We start from the raw sequence: 19,672 nt of genomic DNA on the forward strand, positions 1-19,672 counted from the left end.
TTTGCATAGTAATTATAAGGACTGGAGTACAATAACAAGAGTAATGATAATGGTAATCAACTTGAATGTTGGTATCTTAAATAGTCGTGGGGAAACAGGTATGCAGTGCAATACTGATATAAATTAAAGTGACTAGTGGTAAACAGTGTAAACAGAAGTTATTTAAACAGTAAATAGTATGTAAACTGTTATTCTTAGTGGCCAATTGTGTGAAGTAAGGATCCAATCATTGGTATATGTATGCCATTGTGTTACTGTAGTATGTGTGTATGGTGTGTGTGTGTGTGTGTGTGTGTGACAGAGAGAGAGTGATAGTGTGAATAAGTGAAAAATAAACTACTCAGCTCTTTTTTCGACCTCCCGGGGCTCTCCTGGGACCCCTGGATGCGGCTGCACCACAGTGTGACCACCGGCCGCTGCTGTAGAGGTCATCATTAAAGAGGAACTAATCTTATTAGCGGAGCTTCCCGTCGGACCACATTCTGTGTAACGCAGCGGTTCGCCGCCTGGAAAGTGACAGGAGATCTGCGAGTTGTTGACATTTTTTCTCAAGCTTATTAGTTTGTGTTGCAGAGGCAGAAATGGACGACCAAGGGTGTCCGAGATGCAAAACAACTAAATACAGGAACCCGTCGCTGAAACTGATGGTGAACGTCTGCGGACACACGCTGTGAGTATTATATCCTACAGCTAAACAAAGTGCAAACCTCCTCTCCAGACGACGAGGCTTTTGCTTCAAAACGTGCAAAAAAGACACATATCAACACAAGAAACTCCTAATGTTTTTAAAATGATCTCCTTCTGCGTTGAGTTTAATGTCTTTGACCGTTGACGGTCTTTCTCAACGGTTGGCTGGAGTAACGGAAAACGTTAAAAATGCGTCATGAAACCGTTGGCTGTGCTCAGAGATGTGCTGGTAAATGTAAAAGGTCGCTTATAGACATAATTCTATAACATAATATGTGGCTAGAAAGACTGAAGACAACATTAACAAGTGTATAGGTGCTCCATGTCAACGGTGAGATATTAATCAATATGGCAGCCGGTTAGCTCTTATTTAAACCAAATATTTAATTGTTTACATCTGCCTCGGCCTGTCAAAATGATGGAGGAGTTCTTCAAACATAATGCTGGGGCTTTAATCATACACAGCTTTTTATGTGAGCGTCTGAAGGAGTGCTCATTCCTTATGACATATGGCATTTTATGGAAAATAAAAGAAGTTATGAGACATAAGAGGGACCAATAGAAGTGTATAAACTGTGTAATTGAATTTTGATCCACAGAATGAGAAAGAAAGTCATCCAGAGTTGTCAAGGAAGGCCAGCATCTACTTTAAAATTCAACATAATGTCTCAATTTAAAGGTACTTAAACAAAATGGGCTGTACTGCTTAATTATATCACAACTAACTAATATGTTTTTTGCTCATATTTGATTAATCATGTGCTCTGTAAATCTGATTCTCATGGATTCAACCAAAGGCAAAGATGGAAGTCCCTGCCAGACCAAACCCTTACCTTACCACTGTCATTAAGAACTATAACATAGCCTTTTTCACCTTTTATACCTGAACCTAACCACCTCAAGGCTTACACCTAAAGCATTTTTATTAAATGGCAAACCCCTATGATAGGCCTGGTTTGTGGGTCAGTCACAGCAGATCTACCTATAACTCTGATGGGATTCATGCGTTTGCATAGAATAGAAAAATAAATAAATGCCCATCCTAAATTACCAAAGCCTAAAGAGATGTTTTCAGTTGTTGACATAGTCGGGCTGACAGCCAAAACCCCCAAATAATTAATTAAGAATGACATCAACAAAGAAAAGCAAGTAAACCTTTGCAAACATTTTTTACTTGATGAACGACTTCATCAATCAATCATTTATCGCAAGTGGAATCTTTATTATGATTGCTTAATATACTAATTGTTTTAGCACAAGCTGAGAGTCCTATTTATTATCATCCTACAGTTTTGATTGTGAGTCAGCCTCACATCAGTACCTGGCAAAATATGTTTGCTGAGCATCTTTCAATATTTAACCTTGTCATCTGTTTAAAAACCTGGTCATTTAAATAAAGGGGACATGCTCTCTGCGAGCATCACGCAGTGACGGTGATAGCCTGATGAGAGCATCTTTTTCGACCCTGTCTGTTTATTGACCGTACCATCAGGAAGTGGCCGTGCTTTGTCATCAGGTCAGCGAGCTCATAACTCACCGCCTCTGTCTGGATGCAGGGCCACACACAGAAAATTAAAATGATTTTGCAATGAAGCAATTTGATAGAGATGTCCCAGCCGGGGGTCACCTTGGGTTTGTTCCTCGGAGCTAGTACGACAGGGAATTTATGCACCACTTGGAAACTACTGTACTCTCAAGCTGTATTAGTAATTTCATCACTGATGTCATTTGGCTTTTTATTTGCTGCCAGGCTTCTTCAAGAGTTGATAGAGATGAGGTTTTGTACAGTAGATTGAGCAATGTGTTTCAATTTCACAGTCGCTGTTTTCCCATTTGGTGTAATCAACAACTGTGTGCAGAAAAAGTGAATTAGGACGAAAGGGAAATATGAAAAATGTCAAATTAGAAAGGCATGTGCATTTATACACATATACAGTATTTAAATGTATAATTAAACCCACTTACTAACAAACAAACAATTATAAAGCTGCATCATTCCACATACTAAGTGTAATACTTGGTGTCTGCGTAATCTGCAGAGTGACATACCTCCATTTAAAACAGTTCATGAAGGTTTAAAAGTCATAGACTAGTAGGGGAAAGGTTACCTTAAAAAAAAAGAGAATGTGTCCTTTCAGATTTTATCACCATTTCTGAAGTATACCATAACAATCATGGTTGCCAAATATCTCATCCACTTACTTGTTTTTTTGGCTTGTTTGCTGATATACTTGTGCTAGAGCAAAATCAAATATCAGGATATTTTTGACCAAATACCACAATTGACCAATGACTATTGGTGCTTTAAGAAAATATTTACACAATGAGATTTTTGATCAATAATAATCAGTAATGTGGATATAATGACTTAGTGGGTAAAGACAAATAATAGAACAGCTAGAGCAGTCTGGTAAGATCAGAAAATTACATCACTTTACTGTAATGCAGCCTTTAAAACCAGGAAAAGAAAAACACGTTATATCACAATATTACGATATCCAAAATCTATGACAATATCTAGTCTCATATCATGATATTGATATAATATCGATAATATTGCCCAGCCCTAACTTGTGCTGAAACAATTATGTTCAGTGACAGAAAATCAACAACAGTTTTAATAATCTATTCATTGTTTAAGTAATTTATCAAGCAAAAATGTCTGTTCATTTTCTGCAAGACTTGGATGGGCATTCGATTCTCTTGATTGAAGAATCATTACAAAAAAATACACGCTGTGCTAAAATACGTGTGGTTCATTGAAGTATAAAAAGGTCAAGGTACTAGACTGTACTGTCTCCTTTCAAACTAATGAATAGAATAGTTTGTTAATTTATAAAGCAAAAATGCCAAACAGTTATTGGATGAAGCTTCTCAAATGTGAGGTTTTGCTGCTTCTCTGTGTTTTTATAATCAATGTAACATAGATTACCTTTTCGACTGTTGGTTGGACAAAACATGCAATTTGTCACCTTGGGCTACAGGATACAGTAATGAGAATTGTTTTTAATATTTTTAATTGTATTTTTTACTATTTTGTGTCATACTATGGGTTAAATAAAGTGATTAATTGAAAAATGTAACTGAAAATGAAAATATCCATTACCTGCAGCCGTAGTTAGACTCTATTCTGGTTCATTCATTGAAATAACTGTAGCCTTTCTTCCTTGGCTTGGTTGAGCAGCCATTCCACTCAGGGCTGAGCAGACTTCCTGCCCTGGCGATGCAATGCAGTATTGAGCTTCTCCACCTCTAACATGCATCTAAATTTAAACCTCACCACAGTACATTTTGTATCCCTGTCACCGGAGGCGTTTGATGTGCGTTATTTATTACCTTTGTACAATGACACTAGGCCCATGTCCTTTGGCATTTGACACTGGGCACACAAGCAGGCACAAACAATGTGGGTTAGGCGCACGGTGTTGATTAGCAGGTGGACATAGTGAGGTTGACAGAGTAGGCACGCCCAATTAAGTAGAAGCTTGTTCCTGTATCTGATAGCCACATGTTTCAGGTTGATATATACTGGACTGCACAGTACTTGTAAAGTGGGAAGAGTAGTTTCGGGTGTCCAGCGTTCCAGAAGTAAAAGCTCTTTTCATTTTCTGCAAGACTAGGATTAAATTATTAAATTCTTTTGGTTGCATTATCATTACATAAAAGTAGATGTTTTGCTAAAATAAGTGTGTTTCATTGTAGATTTAAAAAGGTCAAGACATTAGACTGTATACTTACAAACTTAACATCGGTAATCAAAGGGAAATGGTGATAATTTGGGAACTATGCTTATGCGCTTTCTTGCCAAGGGTTAGATGAAAAGATTAATACCAGTCTCATAACTACAGCTACAACTGGGTGACAGTTAGCTTAGCTTAGCATAAAGAGTGGAAGCTGGGGGCAACAGCTAACCGTAATTGTCCAAATGTTAAAAAAAAAAAAATCTGCCTGCTAGCACCTCTAACTCCCTTGTAAAACCACAGATCGTTTTTACATTTTCTGTTGTTACATGGATTAAAGAAACGACATACAAAGTTTCATACTGAACAGACAGACATGAGATTGGTATCAATCAACTCATCTAACTCAGCAAGAAAGCAAATAAGCATGTTCCCAAAAATGTTGAACTATTCCTTTTAAGAAAGACGTCAACTACAAGTCCCATGGGACATTGTTGTAAAGGGCACCCAATTAGAGAGCTTAACATTTGTTGTTTTTGCTGCTCATAGAGAACCTTACATTCACCCCACTTCAAGGTTAGCTTCTGTTCCGCTAGCGTTTTGTTCTCAGTTTCCCACATTAAAGTACTGTGTTTTTGTTTTGAGTAACATTGAGATTATCATTAAAATAAAGAAAGAAGAAAACAGTGGGGAAATTACATCTGGAACCTGCATCTCTGTCCAATTTGCGACTGTGTAAAGTACACCAAATCTAGGGTTTATTTTTTCAAGATCACACATGGCCGGCCAGCTTCCTGTGTAAGCAATCATACTCTTGGGCCTCAGCATTTTTTGACTACGCCGCTGCAGGTATTGTAGGTCACAGGGCAGGACAGAGTGTGACAGCAGGCTTAGATTTGACACAAAGTCAGTTCTGATCTGTCTGGACTCAGCCATGACTCTGAATGTACAGAGAAGATCATCAGCTTTGAAACAGCTCCTGTCTGTCTATAGCGCTGTTTTTTGTTTTCGCTCTTTCTAGCCTAGGGAGGAGGTAAAGATGCAGGAAATGTCACCAAGGGGCAATGGGGGGTGGTGGAGGTAGAAGAGAGGCCTCTTTGCTGAGCCAGGACCCTGTTTACCCTCCTCTTACCACCCCCTCCTCTGACCTGCTGACAGCTGCAGATGGGAGAGATAGGAGCCTGGAGCTCTGAGCAGGACAGGTGAGAGAGGGAGGAGTCAAGAGCACTCACTCTGTGACAACAGCCCTGGGACACAGAGATGGCAAGCTTCTAGAGGTCTTTCTGCTCACTTAAATGTCTGCTTTGGCCAAGCCATATAGCTTCAGAAAGAGATTCCTGAGTGTCCCTTTAATTACAAACTGCAACAAGCACACAATTCGAGTGCTGTGAGGGCACCCTTCAGAGGAAAGATGGCAAATTGACTCTAAAAGTCTCCTCCCTCCCTTTTTAGACGTTCACCTCTTTGCTCTAGAGTTACACAGGATTTCCCCTTTGGAAAGTTCTGTTGTGTGGTCCATTTATGGGGCAGGGGGCAAGCTACGCCCCACTCCTTGCCCCGTATTGATGAATGGCTTCTTTGTGGGCCTGTGGAAACAAGCTGAATCCCTCCATCTACCTCCATATGGCCAGGCCTATACATCTCCCGTAGCCTCGGGCCACAGTGAACATCTGCCTCTTCCAGGCTCGAGCAGGGGCTCCTCATGCTCTGTAGCACCAACTGGACAACGCAGATGTTTCTGCCCCCAGTTCAGCTTTCATTTTTATTTTGCCGCTTCATCTAAGCCAAGCTAAACTGACATGCTTGTAAGCCCGTAATGCCTCATCTATTTTATATCTGTGTGTTGTATGGCTGCAAAAGCTTTGGTGTCATACTTGGCAGGTTGTGCTTGTTTGACCCATATCTGAGACGCTATGCGTAAACAGCCAAACTCCATGGCTCTGCAGTTTCTCTTGTAACTGCTGTTTTTTGTTTTGAATCCTGCTGATGAAGTGAAATGCCTTTCATGATGAGTCCTTCATGATTGTTCTAATAGACTCCATCCCCAGAGAGCTTTTGACTAGGCACCAGAGTCTCAAGCTCAGTCCTTGACTTTGGAAAGAAATGACTCAACCATACCATCAATGACGTATGGTGTCTTTTTTCCCCTCAACTTTGCTATATTTTATTATGAAAACTGTCAGTTCTCAAAAGCAGATAATGACAGTTGGAAACCAGATGTTGTCCATTTTTTGTGAAGGTGGTCAAGAGCAGGAAGGTGAATTCCTGTGGAAATAAAGCTCCACAGAGACTTAATTAAAAGAGCGTACTGTGCAAACGTTTATCCAGGCCCTCCACCCCATCAGGGGAGATTTAGGAACATTCCCATTGTCTTCAGTGTCCACTCCTCACTTAAGTGTGACTGATGGGTAAACGCCTACCTGCATAAAGGTGTGATTGATGGCTAAGCTCAGGGTTGTGCCCTCAGGTAAGTCTGCTTGTTACCATGGTGCCGTACCGTGATGGTGCATGACGTAAACCTTCCTGTTTGAACCTGGGCTTTACCTGAAATTCCCCAACATTATCTGAAGAGCGTTTCAGCCTTTTTGTTCCGTATTGGTCACTGGTGTAGAGGCATGCTCTTTACCAAAGAGAACTGTGATTCATAGTTGCTTATATCAGGAACCAAAGGCCACCTGAAAAACTCATCATGACTGTGCTGTACTGCTACATATTTTGTCTCGGAAAGTAATCTTATCCATTAAACAGATTTATAGTAGATATTTATATCAATAACAGCCTAGATTTCCACCGTATTTAAAAATGTGCCTCAAATCTCTCCACGATACAGCTTCCTTTCATTTAGGCATCGTGTCAGGAATAATAAGGACTTTTTTTTGGCAAAAAATGGACATTCAGATACTTTTTTCAGAATGGATGAATGAAAGCTTTAAGCTTCAATGACAATTCAGCTTAAAATACTTAAATTTATTAATGCAATAAGGAATACACAAAACAAGGCAACTGTCCATCTGTATTTCTTTCCAGAATTACGTAACACTCAGCCCATTCTTATAATGATAGACTACACTGTAAATTACCGAGCTGGATCTTATCATGTTATGCAACGTGGCAGAATGACTGAGGTCTGTTGAAATAACAATAAAGCAAATGTTTTTCCAGTGCAGACAGACACTCCACTGATGGGGTGTCAGACTAATTTCCTCTTGTCTGAGAGTGGGAGGCAGCCTAATCGACATTCCAATCATAATCCCAGCCATCTTTGAGCACTCAGAGGAAATATTCCAGTGCCCCATTATCACCCACTGCGCCTGATGATAACTTAGGGATATAAAAAAACAGAAATTTGCTTTACAGTGAGGAAAGTTGTATTTCAGCAGCCACATATGCACACACACAGCTGACTCTCAAGCTGTCTCGGAGAGTCACTTCTGCCAAGATCAAACTCAGCTTGGTTCTAGTTTTTTTTTATTTATTTTTTTCATTTTGTCGTCTCTTTCCCTCACAGATGTGAAAACTGTGTGGAGATGCTCTTTGTCCGCGGCTCGGGCAACTGCGTGCAGTGTGACACGCCCCTGAGGAAGAGCAACTTCCGCGTGCAGCTCTTCGAAGACCCGGCTGTAGATAAGGAGGTGGAGATTCGCAAGAAGGTGCTGAAGATGTGAGTGAGGGGGAACCAGGAGGGTGAGGGGTGCGGCTCTGTGTGTTTATGTGTCATCCCATGCCTCCTCCCACTTCTTAAGCCACCTTTGTCTTTCTCATTACACTGTTTGTTTTGTAGACAATGAGTCTCCCCAGGGGGGCCTCAAACGAGAAGGCTCTTTCCATGCCAGATTTTTACTTCTCAGCCCCTCCCTGCCTTCTTTTTCTCCCTCTCATCTGTTCTTTAATAGCCCCTTAATTGACATCTAATGTGTGTCTATTAGGCAGCATGCGGACATGGTATTATAAAACAGTTGATTTAATGGAGGCTATTAATGTCTATTTAGCCTACAGTGTGCAACCTGTAATGCATATTTGCTTTTATCAGGTTTTTATTATTTGTATCATCAGTTCTGTTTTTCTTCTGCAGATACAACAAGAGAGATTTTGACTTCCCGAGCCTGAGAGAATACAACGACTACCTGGAGGAAGTGGAGGATATAGGTACGAGCACCAGCTTCGAACTGACCACTAAAGGGATATTTAGTATTGGTGAAATGATTTCTCCCTGACTCTGACTGCACAGGGGGATGTTTAACAGGCATTAGTGCCAGCCAGGGCCATAGATCAGGGGATAGCTCTGCCAACACCAACACATCTCGACTGGCTTATAGCCCTTGACAGTGGGCAAGACAGCTTTTACGGGCTAGTTCTTAAGGTTGGTGCAGGGATGTTCAACCTTGACCAGCTCCTCTGTTTTTAACCTTGTAAACCTACAATTCCCCTTAAACTTCCCCTTAAGCAGCTTTGAAGTTGAAGAATATTTTTTCACAGTTAGAACAACAACATATAAGTTAATGTTCTACATCCCCTCGTTCCAGCATGTCACTGAAAATCTATCTGACTTCGGTTTAGAAATATATTGAATTACCAGATGACATTTTTAAGGCTTTCCCCATTGATGACCATCAAATGGAAAATTGTATTGTAAAATGTCTTGAACATGTTACACACCATTGCATTTGAGCTGGGCACATTTGCTACAGTGTACTGGGATCTTGACTAGAATTTAAAATAACAGTATTGTGGGTTTGAACAGTGCTTGTCTGCACAACATGATGGAACCACAAAAGGATCTGTTGGTTAAAGAGGTTAACAGTGGTTTATGTTTCCTCTGTGTAGTATATAACCTGACAAACAACATTGATGTGGAGGACACCAAGCAGAGGATGGAGCAGTACCAGAGGGAGAACAGAGATCTCATCCAGAAGAATAAGGCTAAACTTGTACGTATTGAGTGCATTTATCCATAAATTATACCTTGGAGGGAAATTTTCTTCCTTACTTGCCCCCCCCCCCACCGGAGATGTCAGAATGTAGGGTCAAATACATTGTGGCATTACCAAAACTGGTGTGTATTGAACCTTATGGTCAAAGAAGTGACAACATCCTGTTTCTTTCTATTGCTCTCCTCAGACACGAGAGCAGGAGGAGCTTGAGGAGCTGCTGTTGCTTGAGCAGCAGGGCAATGAGCAGCGGAGGCTGGAGATGCTGCAGGAGGAGCAGAGGCAGCTACAGGTCAAGAGGAAGAACAAGCAGGCTCTGCTGGATGAACTGGTGAGATACACAGATGTTGCATGTACATATGTCCTCAGAATGCCTAGTCTTGTGAAGTAAAGAGCACCCACACTATGACAGATGTTCCCTGTCTGACACAAATAAACACACACATGCTCAGCCTGAGGGTTCATGGCTGTGAGATCATTAAGAGCTTATTACCATTCATTGTGCCGGGGGTTGCATTGTTCTCATTCTGTAATTCCAAAGCCTCTTGGCTCCATTGTGTTGAGCTACAGGCTTTTGGAAGTGATTGTTCCTGCAGAGTGGGCTACTGAAGGACCATCACAGATAGCAGGCAAAGCTGTGTGTTTGTTTGTTTAAGGCACAGGGCCTGTTGACTGTAGGCAGATGAGATCAGCACTAACCCCCCTGGGGGAACTCTCCTGAGCTCTGACATCTGTATGTCCCTGTGGCCAGAAAGCTCAATGTTCTCACACATGCAATACACCACCAAATACTTTCTGGGGGCCTTGCTGCTGATTCCTGAAGCAGTGAAAAACTACATCACTGGGAACTTGGAACACACTTGTTGATTATTGTGTGTACTTATCCATTTATTTCCTCAAGATCTTTGTGAAATGAGAAGCATGTCAACCATATGATGTGATGTTGCAAATAAAGCAAATGCACACAAGCACCCAAATCAGTGTAACTCACATGAGCGAAGAATTAAGAATTCAGCCTAGTTGTTATTTTTAAGCCACAATCTAAATTGCACATATACTTCAGCACCTTACTGAAAATTTTCTTTCTGCTGAATTTACTTCTGGTCAATTTTTGCAGCCAGACGTATCAGTATTGGAAGCCATTAAATCAGTTTTAGTTTATATTTAAATACTAAGACACCTCTAGACTGTCCTACCATTGCCGTCCACCCCATCAAAAATACCCTACCTCCTCAGTGAACGTGTCCAAGCTTGTGTTCTCAGACCTCTGCACTTGGCAACAATCCACTGAAGAAATTGAAACGTCCGACCTTGCATTTAATGGAGGTGAAGGCGGCGCAGTGCACTTGAAGCAGTGTCCCCTGCAGTGCCACAGTTTTGTGAATATGGCTTGCATCAATAATGTGGAAGCTAGCCTGAAAGTACACTATGCTGATGATTATCCAGTTAGACTATTTGTGTTCTCATCTCTTCTCAACATATAGCAGTTACAGAAGGAAAAGGCCTTAACATGTACAAGTGTCAACTATTTCTGCTGAGCAGAAAAGTTCCAGATGAAGCACTTTGTTGCATGTATCACATACATAAGATACCATTCTCATAAAATCCTCTATCCCGTTTGTTTCTCCAGGAGCAGTCTCAACTTCCTGCCACCATCTTGCTTGCCCAACATAAGGTCCGTGCTGCCCAGCTGGAGACCCAGATAGAGCAGCAGAAGCAGGCGGTCAAACCTACCAACCTGTTTTCAACTGGAATCCACATGGTGAGTGCAACACTTTGGGCATATTAGCTCTCTAACCCCCTGTTCATTCAGTTTTTCCCCTATATGCTTTCAACAGCGGTGCAGCGCCACTGCTAAATGATGAACACCACCACTGAAATTTCACATTGTACATAATAATCACGACAAATGCAAACCACGCGCAAGGAGCTGACTGAAGCTAGTAGGAGGCAAATGGGAATTGGTGTCATTGCTGCAGCCTCTCCTCTCTGTCCTCTCCTCTGCTCCCCGTGTCGGTGTTTGACCGAGGGTGGGGCTCAGCTCCTAAGCACACACACGGACAGAATGGACAGCAGGAGAGAGGCCAGTGGAGACAGTGAATCAGGTGAAGTGAAAGATAATGTTTTATTCGAGTTGACAACAACTACATTAGTTACTGTAAGAACCTCTGTGAGTGAAAAGCCAATATGTACTTTATCAAAACACTTGTTCAACAAGCATAAACATGTAGAAAAGAGATATTTTCATCTGCTTTGCCTGCAGTCTCTCATCCAACGCCGGTATGTTTTACACAACCACAATAAGCTAATAGTGAAATGTTATGAACAAGCTAAAACCAAAGCTGTCTTTATGTAGCCTAACTGTTTATCTTAGTTTGCTACATATTTTAAAATTTGGTAAATTCATGTAAACTTAGCTATTGGCTGAGACAAACCAGCCCCTCTCTCTACCAGCGGTACCTGCAGGCAGTGAATTACATCAGCAGCAGAGGTAGGAGGACAGGGGACAGGAGGAATGACTGATACTGACTGATGTCTGTGATCTTCATTCTTTCTAAACTTCACTCAGTATTTTCATGCCAGGAATATTATTTATTTTATTGATATCTTATTTTTGTTCCCAGTGAGATATTATTAAGTTTACATAGTGACTTTGCTGTTGTAAACATTACTGTTGCCTCTCTGGAAACAATATTTATATTTAAAATATAAATCAATTCTAATCTTGTTCTCAGTTATTATTATTTCAGGGCATAGTGCTTACTTCATCAGTGAGCATATTTATTTCACTTTTCTTCTTGTTAATGTCTGAGTGTACTGCGAAAAACTATAACCAGTTAGGTTTTTTTTATAAATATTGTAAGGTGATGTGAAAATACATAGTTTTTAGTCAAACAACATCAAATATTCTTGGGGGAGAACTTGGGCATTTCATTCTTCATTTATCAAAACTATAACTATCTTGGTTATCTAGGGGAAACATTGTATCTGTAGTGTCAAGCACAGAAAACTGTCCATTTCTTCAGTCGATAAAGACTCAAAGTGGCAGACTCTATTGCCTCTCACAAACCTCATTTTGTTTAATGTTGAGCCGATCAGTTATATATTTGGCTCAGACTTCGCAATTATTTTCTCCCTTTGCTACTATACCGCTGCTGAGCAAAGTACTCCATTTCTAGAGTGATGTGCTTTCAAGCATTTTTTTTTGTCTTATTCTAGGCCCATTAGTGCCTTTAGTTGTTTATCACGGAGATCTGGGAAGCCGTTAACCATGATGACGATCAACTATTCCTCCATTTTGCTTTATGTAGTTCAATTAGAGTAGAAAATAACTGCTTAAGTTTCCTACGGTAATCAAAACAAGCATGATTGGTTGTTGCAAGGTTGTCAATCCCGCATGTCATAGGTGTCCCTGCGTGTCCCCATGTAGTGGCGCTTGCCAACTTTTGAGTCTTGAGTCTGGGTCGGTGGTGCCAGCATGTTTTTCAAGGTTCAATTCACAATAAATGGTATTCTGTTGTGTCTCCAGTGTTTGAGTCCATATGTGTGAACAGAAGGGAAAGCATGCATTTTTGAGATATGGTTTTGCTGCTTCAAGAAAGACGAGCACAGAGAAACAGGACAGCTTAAATAAGCTATACCTACTATAATAAATGGCTATTAAAGTTACTGTGAGCCCAATGTCTCATGGTTCTATACTTCTATCCTCTGGTGGTTCAGTGTTTCTGAGCAGTTAAGGTCATGTGGTGATTTTAGTTGAGTGCTAATTTAAACTTCATGTGCAGCACTCATTGAAAATAAGAGTGGTGATAACAGTCCAGACCTTCAAAGGGAGGATGTTTCTCCGTGTCTGGTGCTTCTTCAGTGTGGAAACAGGCCCTCAACCCTTCAGTCATGTCATCACATTCTTCTGGGCGAGCAATGAGACCCACAGAGAGAGCATGTGGGCTCAAGGCTCTGGTCGCTCCGAGCTCTCAGCTTTGTGCTCACCGTGTCTGGAGAGACCTTCCATTTGGCTGTCGTTCAGGTTTTCAGTCGTTTGTTTTCATTTTACTGTGATGAGATAGGGTGTGTCATCACCCCCACCCCCTCCCCAACAACCCTCATGAGGCATGGTTGTCTTCCCACAGTTCAGTGGTGCGTGGGAGAGAGATGTGCTTAGTACTCACCTAGGCTCAAGCTGGAGCTAAGTTTTGACATACTCAGGTATAATCCAACTCTTACTTTTCCCCTCTTTGTTTAACAATCCTGCCCATTTGAATGTTTTTCTCACTGGAGTAGGCCTTTCAAAAGTTCTTGGTTAAAGAATGTTATGATGATAATCACTTAGACTGCATGAAAGTCATTAATTTGTTTTATTAAACCCAGAAGAGACAACTGGCTTATCCACAACCAGTGAAAAAGCACTAGGTCTAGATCGAATTGATCCAAATGGAGGATGTGTTACTCCGACTCTCTCTCTCTTGATATACAGCATGAAGTTAAACTTGCTGATGGAGAGAGAAACAGCATGATTATGTTGCTCTTGGCTTCCTCTGTGGCTGTTTTTCCTCGCTTCTTTCTTCCCATTTCTCTTCATCCTCCCATCCCAGAGCTCCTGTTGGTGGAGCGGAGCTTTCGCCATGCATCTGCTGTGCTGGACTGAGAGACTTGAGTCAGGGGAACGTGTGGGTTTGGATTTCCCTCCACCTCAGAGTCCATAAGAATGACTTCTGTTTGACTTGGTGGAGTTTCAGCACAGAGCGGTGGATTCCTGCAGATTGCTGGAATTCATTTATCTGCTAGGTTGTGGTCCCTTGTTCCAAACAGGGTTTCAGTTTTTCTTCAGCAGAAATTAGGGGAAGCAAATGTAAAAACACATTTGTAGAGCTGGGCTGTTTCTATGATATTCCTTTACAGTTCAGCTTAAAGCTGCAACTACAACAATTATTTTCATTATCGATCAATCTTTTGATTATTTTCTCTATTAATCAATTAGTTGTTTGATCTATATAATGTCAGAAAATGTTGAAAAATGTCCATCACTGTTTCCCAAAGCCTAAATTGATGTCCTCAATTGTTTCCATTTGTATCAACCACCAGTCTATAACCCAAGACTATTCAGCTTACAATCCAAGAAAATCATTGTATCTGTAGTTTGGCTGTTTTGTACTCCTCTCTTAAGCAATGGTGATATCAATTAGTGCTGAAATGTGTTGTCAGTTAATGGATTAGTTGATTGATAGATAATTACAGTTATGATTGTCGGTAATTTAAGTAATTTATCAAGCAAAAATGCCAAACATTTACTGGTTCCACCTCAAATGTGAGGTTTGGATTTGTTTTCTCTTTTTCATATCATTGTAGATGTAAATGTATGTGTTTTGTTTTTTTTTTTTACTGTTGGTCTGAGGAAGCAAGCAAATGTCATCTTGGACTTGGGGAAATTGTGATGTGCAATTTCCACTAAACAATTACTTGATTTATTTAAAAAAAAAAAAGATTAATTGATAATCAAAAGAGGCACATTCACAAAGGAAATCCAGTTAGATTGTGACAGTTATGAACACACAGGGGCCTGACTCATGACCTCTTGTTTTGTCATCTGGATGTTTTTGGTGCTCTGCAAGTTCACCAGTCACAGAAGCAGATATTCACGGCACCCCAAAACCCCACCCCCATCATGACCACCTGCCCCCCCTAGCACTCCAGCCAGCTGCTTCTCCCCAGGCCAAGGTGAGCCATCACCGTTGGAATGACATATCTTCCTATCTTTGAGCCGTCCGATCCATGGAACGTGAGGATGCCAATTCTCCCTTGGCTTCCCAGTGGCTCCAGTCTTTATTTAAAAAGTGATCTAATGTTGCATCTAGCTGTGTGATGTTGTTTACTGGGAACATGCAAGCAGACATCTCAGCCATGTTGGCACTACTCTACACTTGGGGTGATTTTCCAACAGCAGGGAAGGGGACTCCAACCCTGATCCCGATTATTCTGGTTGTGTGTTAACATGCCGTCGAATGGATGCTCAAGGAAGTTAGCCGATCCTGAGGGAAAGTAGTCTCAGTCCAGGTGTGATGTGAGGTGGGATGGGCCTGGTCTTGCCTCAGGAATGGTCTGAAATCGCTCACTAATCCCTCACTTTGTAGGCACTCTATTGAACGAAGCCGGTGTGCAGGTGAATGAACAAACACTACACTAAGCACACACACACACAAATGCGCACGCTAACCTTACCCAGTCTGAGTAAACATCCTTTGAAGAATAAAGTGTCTTTTTAAAAATACACATCCACTGATATCAAAAGAGACTCTCTGTGTGGGAGGGAGGCAACTATTCATTGTTTAAACAGGTTGCTTGTTGTTGTCTGACACATAAGACCTGGCCCAGTGACAAGAGTCACAATGACAAGAGTCATCACGGTTGGCACATGATCAGAGCAAAATATGGACATGAGTTTAGGATCATTAGCATATAAATTATATCTGGTTTAAACAGTTCATAAGTAATAATGACGTTTTAGTTTTTGATTGTATTTAAGGATGTTGGCTTTGTTTGTTTCAGTAGTGTATGTGTGAGGTTGGGGATTGTCGTTAGCTGCTACAGTGTCCCATTCCTGAAAGAGTTTGACCGATGGGGAATCTCTCCGCCTAGAGGCAGCTTTCAGCGCCATCTTAAATGAAAGGTCCTAGGTTCCAACACTACTGTGGCCCAATCCACTCCTCACAGGCGGCAGAGCAGCTGACATACCTGACGAGGCCGGCATGGGCACCTAATGAAAGCAAGAGGCACACACACATAAACAAAGTGCAACTCACACACACACACACACACACAATCAGCCAAATGTGGGTGGAAAGTTTATCCCTAAACATAGATGTGTAGCTGGCTGTAATAACCTCAGGTTCTCTTTGGCTTTATTCCATTCTACACTTAGGGGGTGGAATTTGACTACCATAGAAAACACAAATGCACACACTCACACTCACACACACACTCATGCTGTGAGCTTGTTTGCTCAGGCCTGTTTTACTTGGTTAAGTTGTCCTCTACAGTGACCTCTGCTCGTGAGACGTACTCGTCAGCGCAGGCCATGCTCTGCTTTACTTTTCTCTGGCAGACTGGCCTAACCTGTTTTGCCTGCGAGGTTGATGTTACATTACCACCCCCCCCCCCCTTCAACCCTAACTCACTCTTTCACCATCTTCAGTGTTATTTTCATTTCCTTTATTCACACTCCGAGACAAATCGTAGCAGACACAATTTGCATTTTTTTGTGTTGTTTATACTCAGAACTTTTTGACATATAATTAATTTACAAACCAAGGGCAGCATGTTTTTTTGTGGGAAAGTGCATAACCCCTGCCCTTTGGCCTTTTCTTTTTTTATTGGATTGCTGGCACGCAGGTTGATAGCTGCCGGTGCTTGAGGAAAGGGGGTCAGTTCAGGGGGTAAAGAGAACCGTCAGCTGTGATTGGCACCAGCACATGTGGGCATTCACACCTCTGCCCCTGCCCCTGGCTTGGCCCTGTTTAGGTTGGCCTCAGCAACCCTTGCCCACGGGCAGCCCGGCCTAGGCCAGCCCAGCGGAAAAAGGAGTTGTCAGCTTTAGGGGCTTTGCGCTGGGGCAGCTGCCACTGGTCAGGCGGTTATATTTAAACTTGTAAGGCGAGGGGAGGCACTGTGCGGGCAGCAGCTTTTACACTTGCTACTTGCTGCTCAGTGGGCCAGTGGGCAGCCCAAAGCTCTTTATCCACACAGAAGCACTGGCAGTGCCAGGGCAGAAGGTGGAAGCGTGGGCTGAGAATGGGATGGCACTAGGCTGGCCCCTAACTAGGCTTATTAATTTTATCCCCTATACAATGCTGACCACTGTTTCCCTTTCCATTGTTCTCATTATCACTTTGTGCATTATTGAAAGGCTCTCACTGCCTCTGGAGCTGTGCTTTAGCTAGCTGAGGCTTCCCGAACTGTTGAGAAGCAAGCAGGCTTATGTGGTTTTGTGTGTGTGTGTGTGTGTGTGTGTGTGTGTGTGTGTGTGTGTGTGTGTGTGTGTGTGTGTGTGTCTGTGGATCTGGTGGGGAGGTGCTGATGGAGAGTTTAGTCTCTAAGTGACCTTGATGTGTCCTGCTGAGGTGCAAAATCAGGGGAGAGATGGGGCCTATAGAGGGCCTATAGAGTGTTGTTCTGTGTGTGTGTGTGTGTGTGTGTAGCATGTGTTTCTGGTGGCATTCTGATGGGTGACACAATTTGATCTTTCTTTCAAGACTGACACTTTGACCATTGGATGAGACTCTGTCTTTGTTGGATCAACGCGCTCTTCTAATGATTTTCTTTTGTGTAAAAGTTTCTAGTTTATAACAAATGTTGAAAATATAAATGGTAAAACGGTAGATGGAGTGTAAGCAAAGCAAGGAGCATCAAAGCACAGGGGGTCAAGAGCAGCTAAAGCATCTATAAAAGTGAGGTTTACAAAGCACATTATTCCAACATCTAGGAGCAACTATTGCAAAGACGCAACCGTGTCTTGTTTTTAATGTAGACTTTGGCACAGTCGGTACTATGCCTTGGGTATAGACCTCTCATACCTTAAAAGTAATGTGACTTTTATGAGACCCCTGCCCCATAAAAGTCACATGAATGCTTGCCATATCGCTCTGTCAGATGGGCTAACCCTGTTTCTTTCCCAGATGGTACTGTTAAGATGCACAGCCAAGTTAAGAAAGAGTAATGTGACGGTACATCACGAGCCAAAACCCAGAGGCACAAAGTGCAAAACAGTTTTCCCGGCCAGCACACGTGTCTGCTCTACCACTAACAGGACAGACACCCAAGTCGGCTTTACTTGACCTTTTTGAAGTGGTTCCACTCCTACCAGGAAACTGAAGCTGGTATAACTACATCACTATAACTCTGTAGATGTAGGAAGATCACAAGGGCAGAAGAAGGAGGACTACTCCCTCTGGCGCACAGGTGATTTCCTCAAATCATCCTCCCCTGCGGTTTTATTAAGATTGATGGTCCCCTGAGTTTCATTTTAGTGTCACAGGGGTATTATAAGAGTCTTAAATACCAATAATACACAAACTTAAAAGCAGCATGTGGGCATACAGTACATAATGTTGTATAGGTAGTAAGATGGGCCCCCAGTAATGTTGAAAGCAGATGTTTGTGTTGGCTCTCTCAGAAGTGTTGTTCCAATGGTCCGTAGTCCCTCAACCATTTCTGCTCTGCTCTGCTGGGCCTTGCTGGGGGTCCCGTCTCTCTCTTCCCTTCTGTTGCTTTCTTTCACCGAAGCATTTGGAAAACAACATTCATATGCTGTAATTCACACAAGCTTTTAATAGGACGTGATGAGTCCATGATTGAAAGTTTCAGCAGTATTATTAGGTAGAGCGGAGGACGGAGCAGATCTGAGAGGGCACAGCTCTGCGTTAGATGGATAGTCGGACAGCTTGTCTTGTATCAAAAGCAGGTTATATGCAGTAACATGTACACATTTCTGTTAACATTTTCAGAAGAACAAAGACTGTTCTTGTGTATGCATGTCTTATGCTGTGTTTGTTCGTGCCAATGTGTCTCTGCCAGTTTTCAAGGTGCCCTTGCAAAGGAATGCAACAGAAATGTTTCTAGACTGGGGGTTGGCTGTTCTGTCTGTCACTTAAAAATCTGATTTACTGCCCTTTAGCCATCTGCAACTTCCAATTTGCCACCCTCTTTCTCCACCATTCCACCATCGTAGACTTTTCTTCTTTCGCTTCTCCCTCCACCCATTCGTGCCGGTGCGTCTCTTTGATTGGCGCAGTAGGGGAGTTAAACAGTGTTGAAAGTCTGAAAGAAGATGGATGGAGAGACTGAAGGAGTGCGAAAGAGAGAGAGAGTTACTGGGATTGGGTTGGCCGGTCTGGGTTTCATTAGCCTGTGGTGGGGCTCCACTGTGTTGGATGAATGGATGGGACAGGATGGGGGGATCACTGGCACCTTGAGGTTAAAGGGTGAGCAAAAACCGTAGACAATCGTGTGTGTGATGTGTTTTTAAAGGAGAAATCTAGCAATCCACCCAAACACATTTAAATGGTGATTAAAAAGTGGGTATCCAGATATGGGCAATCCGTTCGTGGGGCCATTATTTAATTGGGTGTTGTCTTCTATTTTGGATGAAATTAGTGACCAAACATGGATAAATGTACATTTTTGATTCAGACGAATCCGGGTTGTAGGAGGAAGTAGAGAAGCTGCCATTACTGTAAACCTGCATTTAAGACTGTAATGTATCTAAGGGATTTCACTTTTTAAGAGCTTTTGTCATGAAATATGTCAGAAAATCAAATGTTGAAATTATAGTCATCGAATGCAATGAAAATAAAAGTTATAATCCACAAAACTTTCAACGAAATG

The 19,672-nt window shown here is 41.9% G+C and overlaps 1 protein-coding gene across 1 annotated transcript in view; it reads left to right on the forward strand.

The window, feature by feature from the left end:
- Positions 1 to 479: 479 nt before the first annotated feature.
- mnat1 (MNAT1 component of CDK activating kinase) overlaps positions 480 to 19,672 on the forward strand; it is a 36,083-nt gene continuing 16,890 nt past the window's right edge. The window contains exons 1-6 of the mRNA XM_044375619.1: positions 480 to 670; positions 7,876 to 8,028; positions 8,440 to 8,513; positions 9,192 to 9,295; positions 9,486 to 9,626; positions 10,926 to 11,057. Of these exons, the coding sequence (XP_044231554.1) occupies positions 582 to 670; positions 7,876 to 8,028; positions 8,440 to 8,513; positions 9,192 to 9,295; positions 9,486 to 9,626; positions 10,926 to 11,057 (693 nt within the window). The 5' untranslated portion in view covers positions 480 to 581. The remainder of the gene's footprint in view (positions 671 to 7,875; positions 8,029 to 8,439; positions 8,514 to 9,191; positions 9,296 to 9,485; positions 9,627 to 10,925; positions 11,058 to 19,672) is intronic.

Source organism: Thunnus albacares, chromosome 15, assembly GCF_914725855.1.
Source record: "Thunnus albacares chromosome 15, fThuAlb1.1, whole genome shotgun sequence".
Lineage (NCBI taxonomy): Eukaryota > Metazoa > Chordata > Actinopteri > Scombriformes > Scombridae > Thunnus > Thunnus albacares.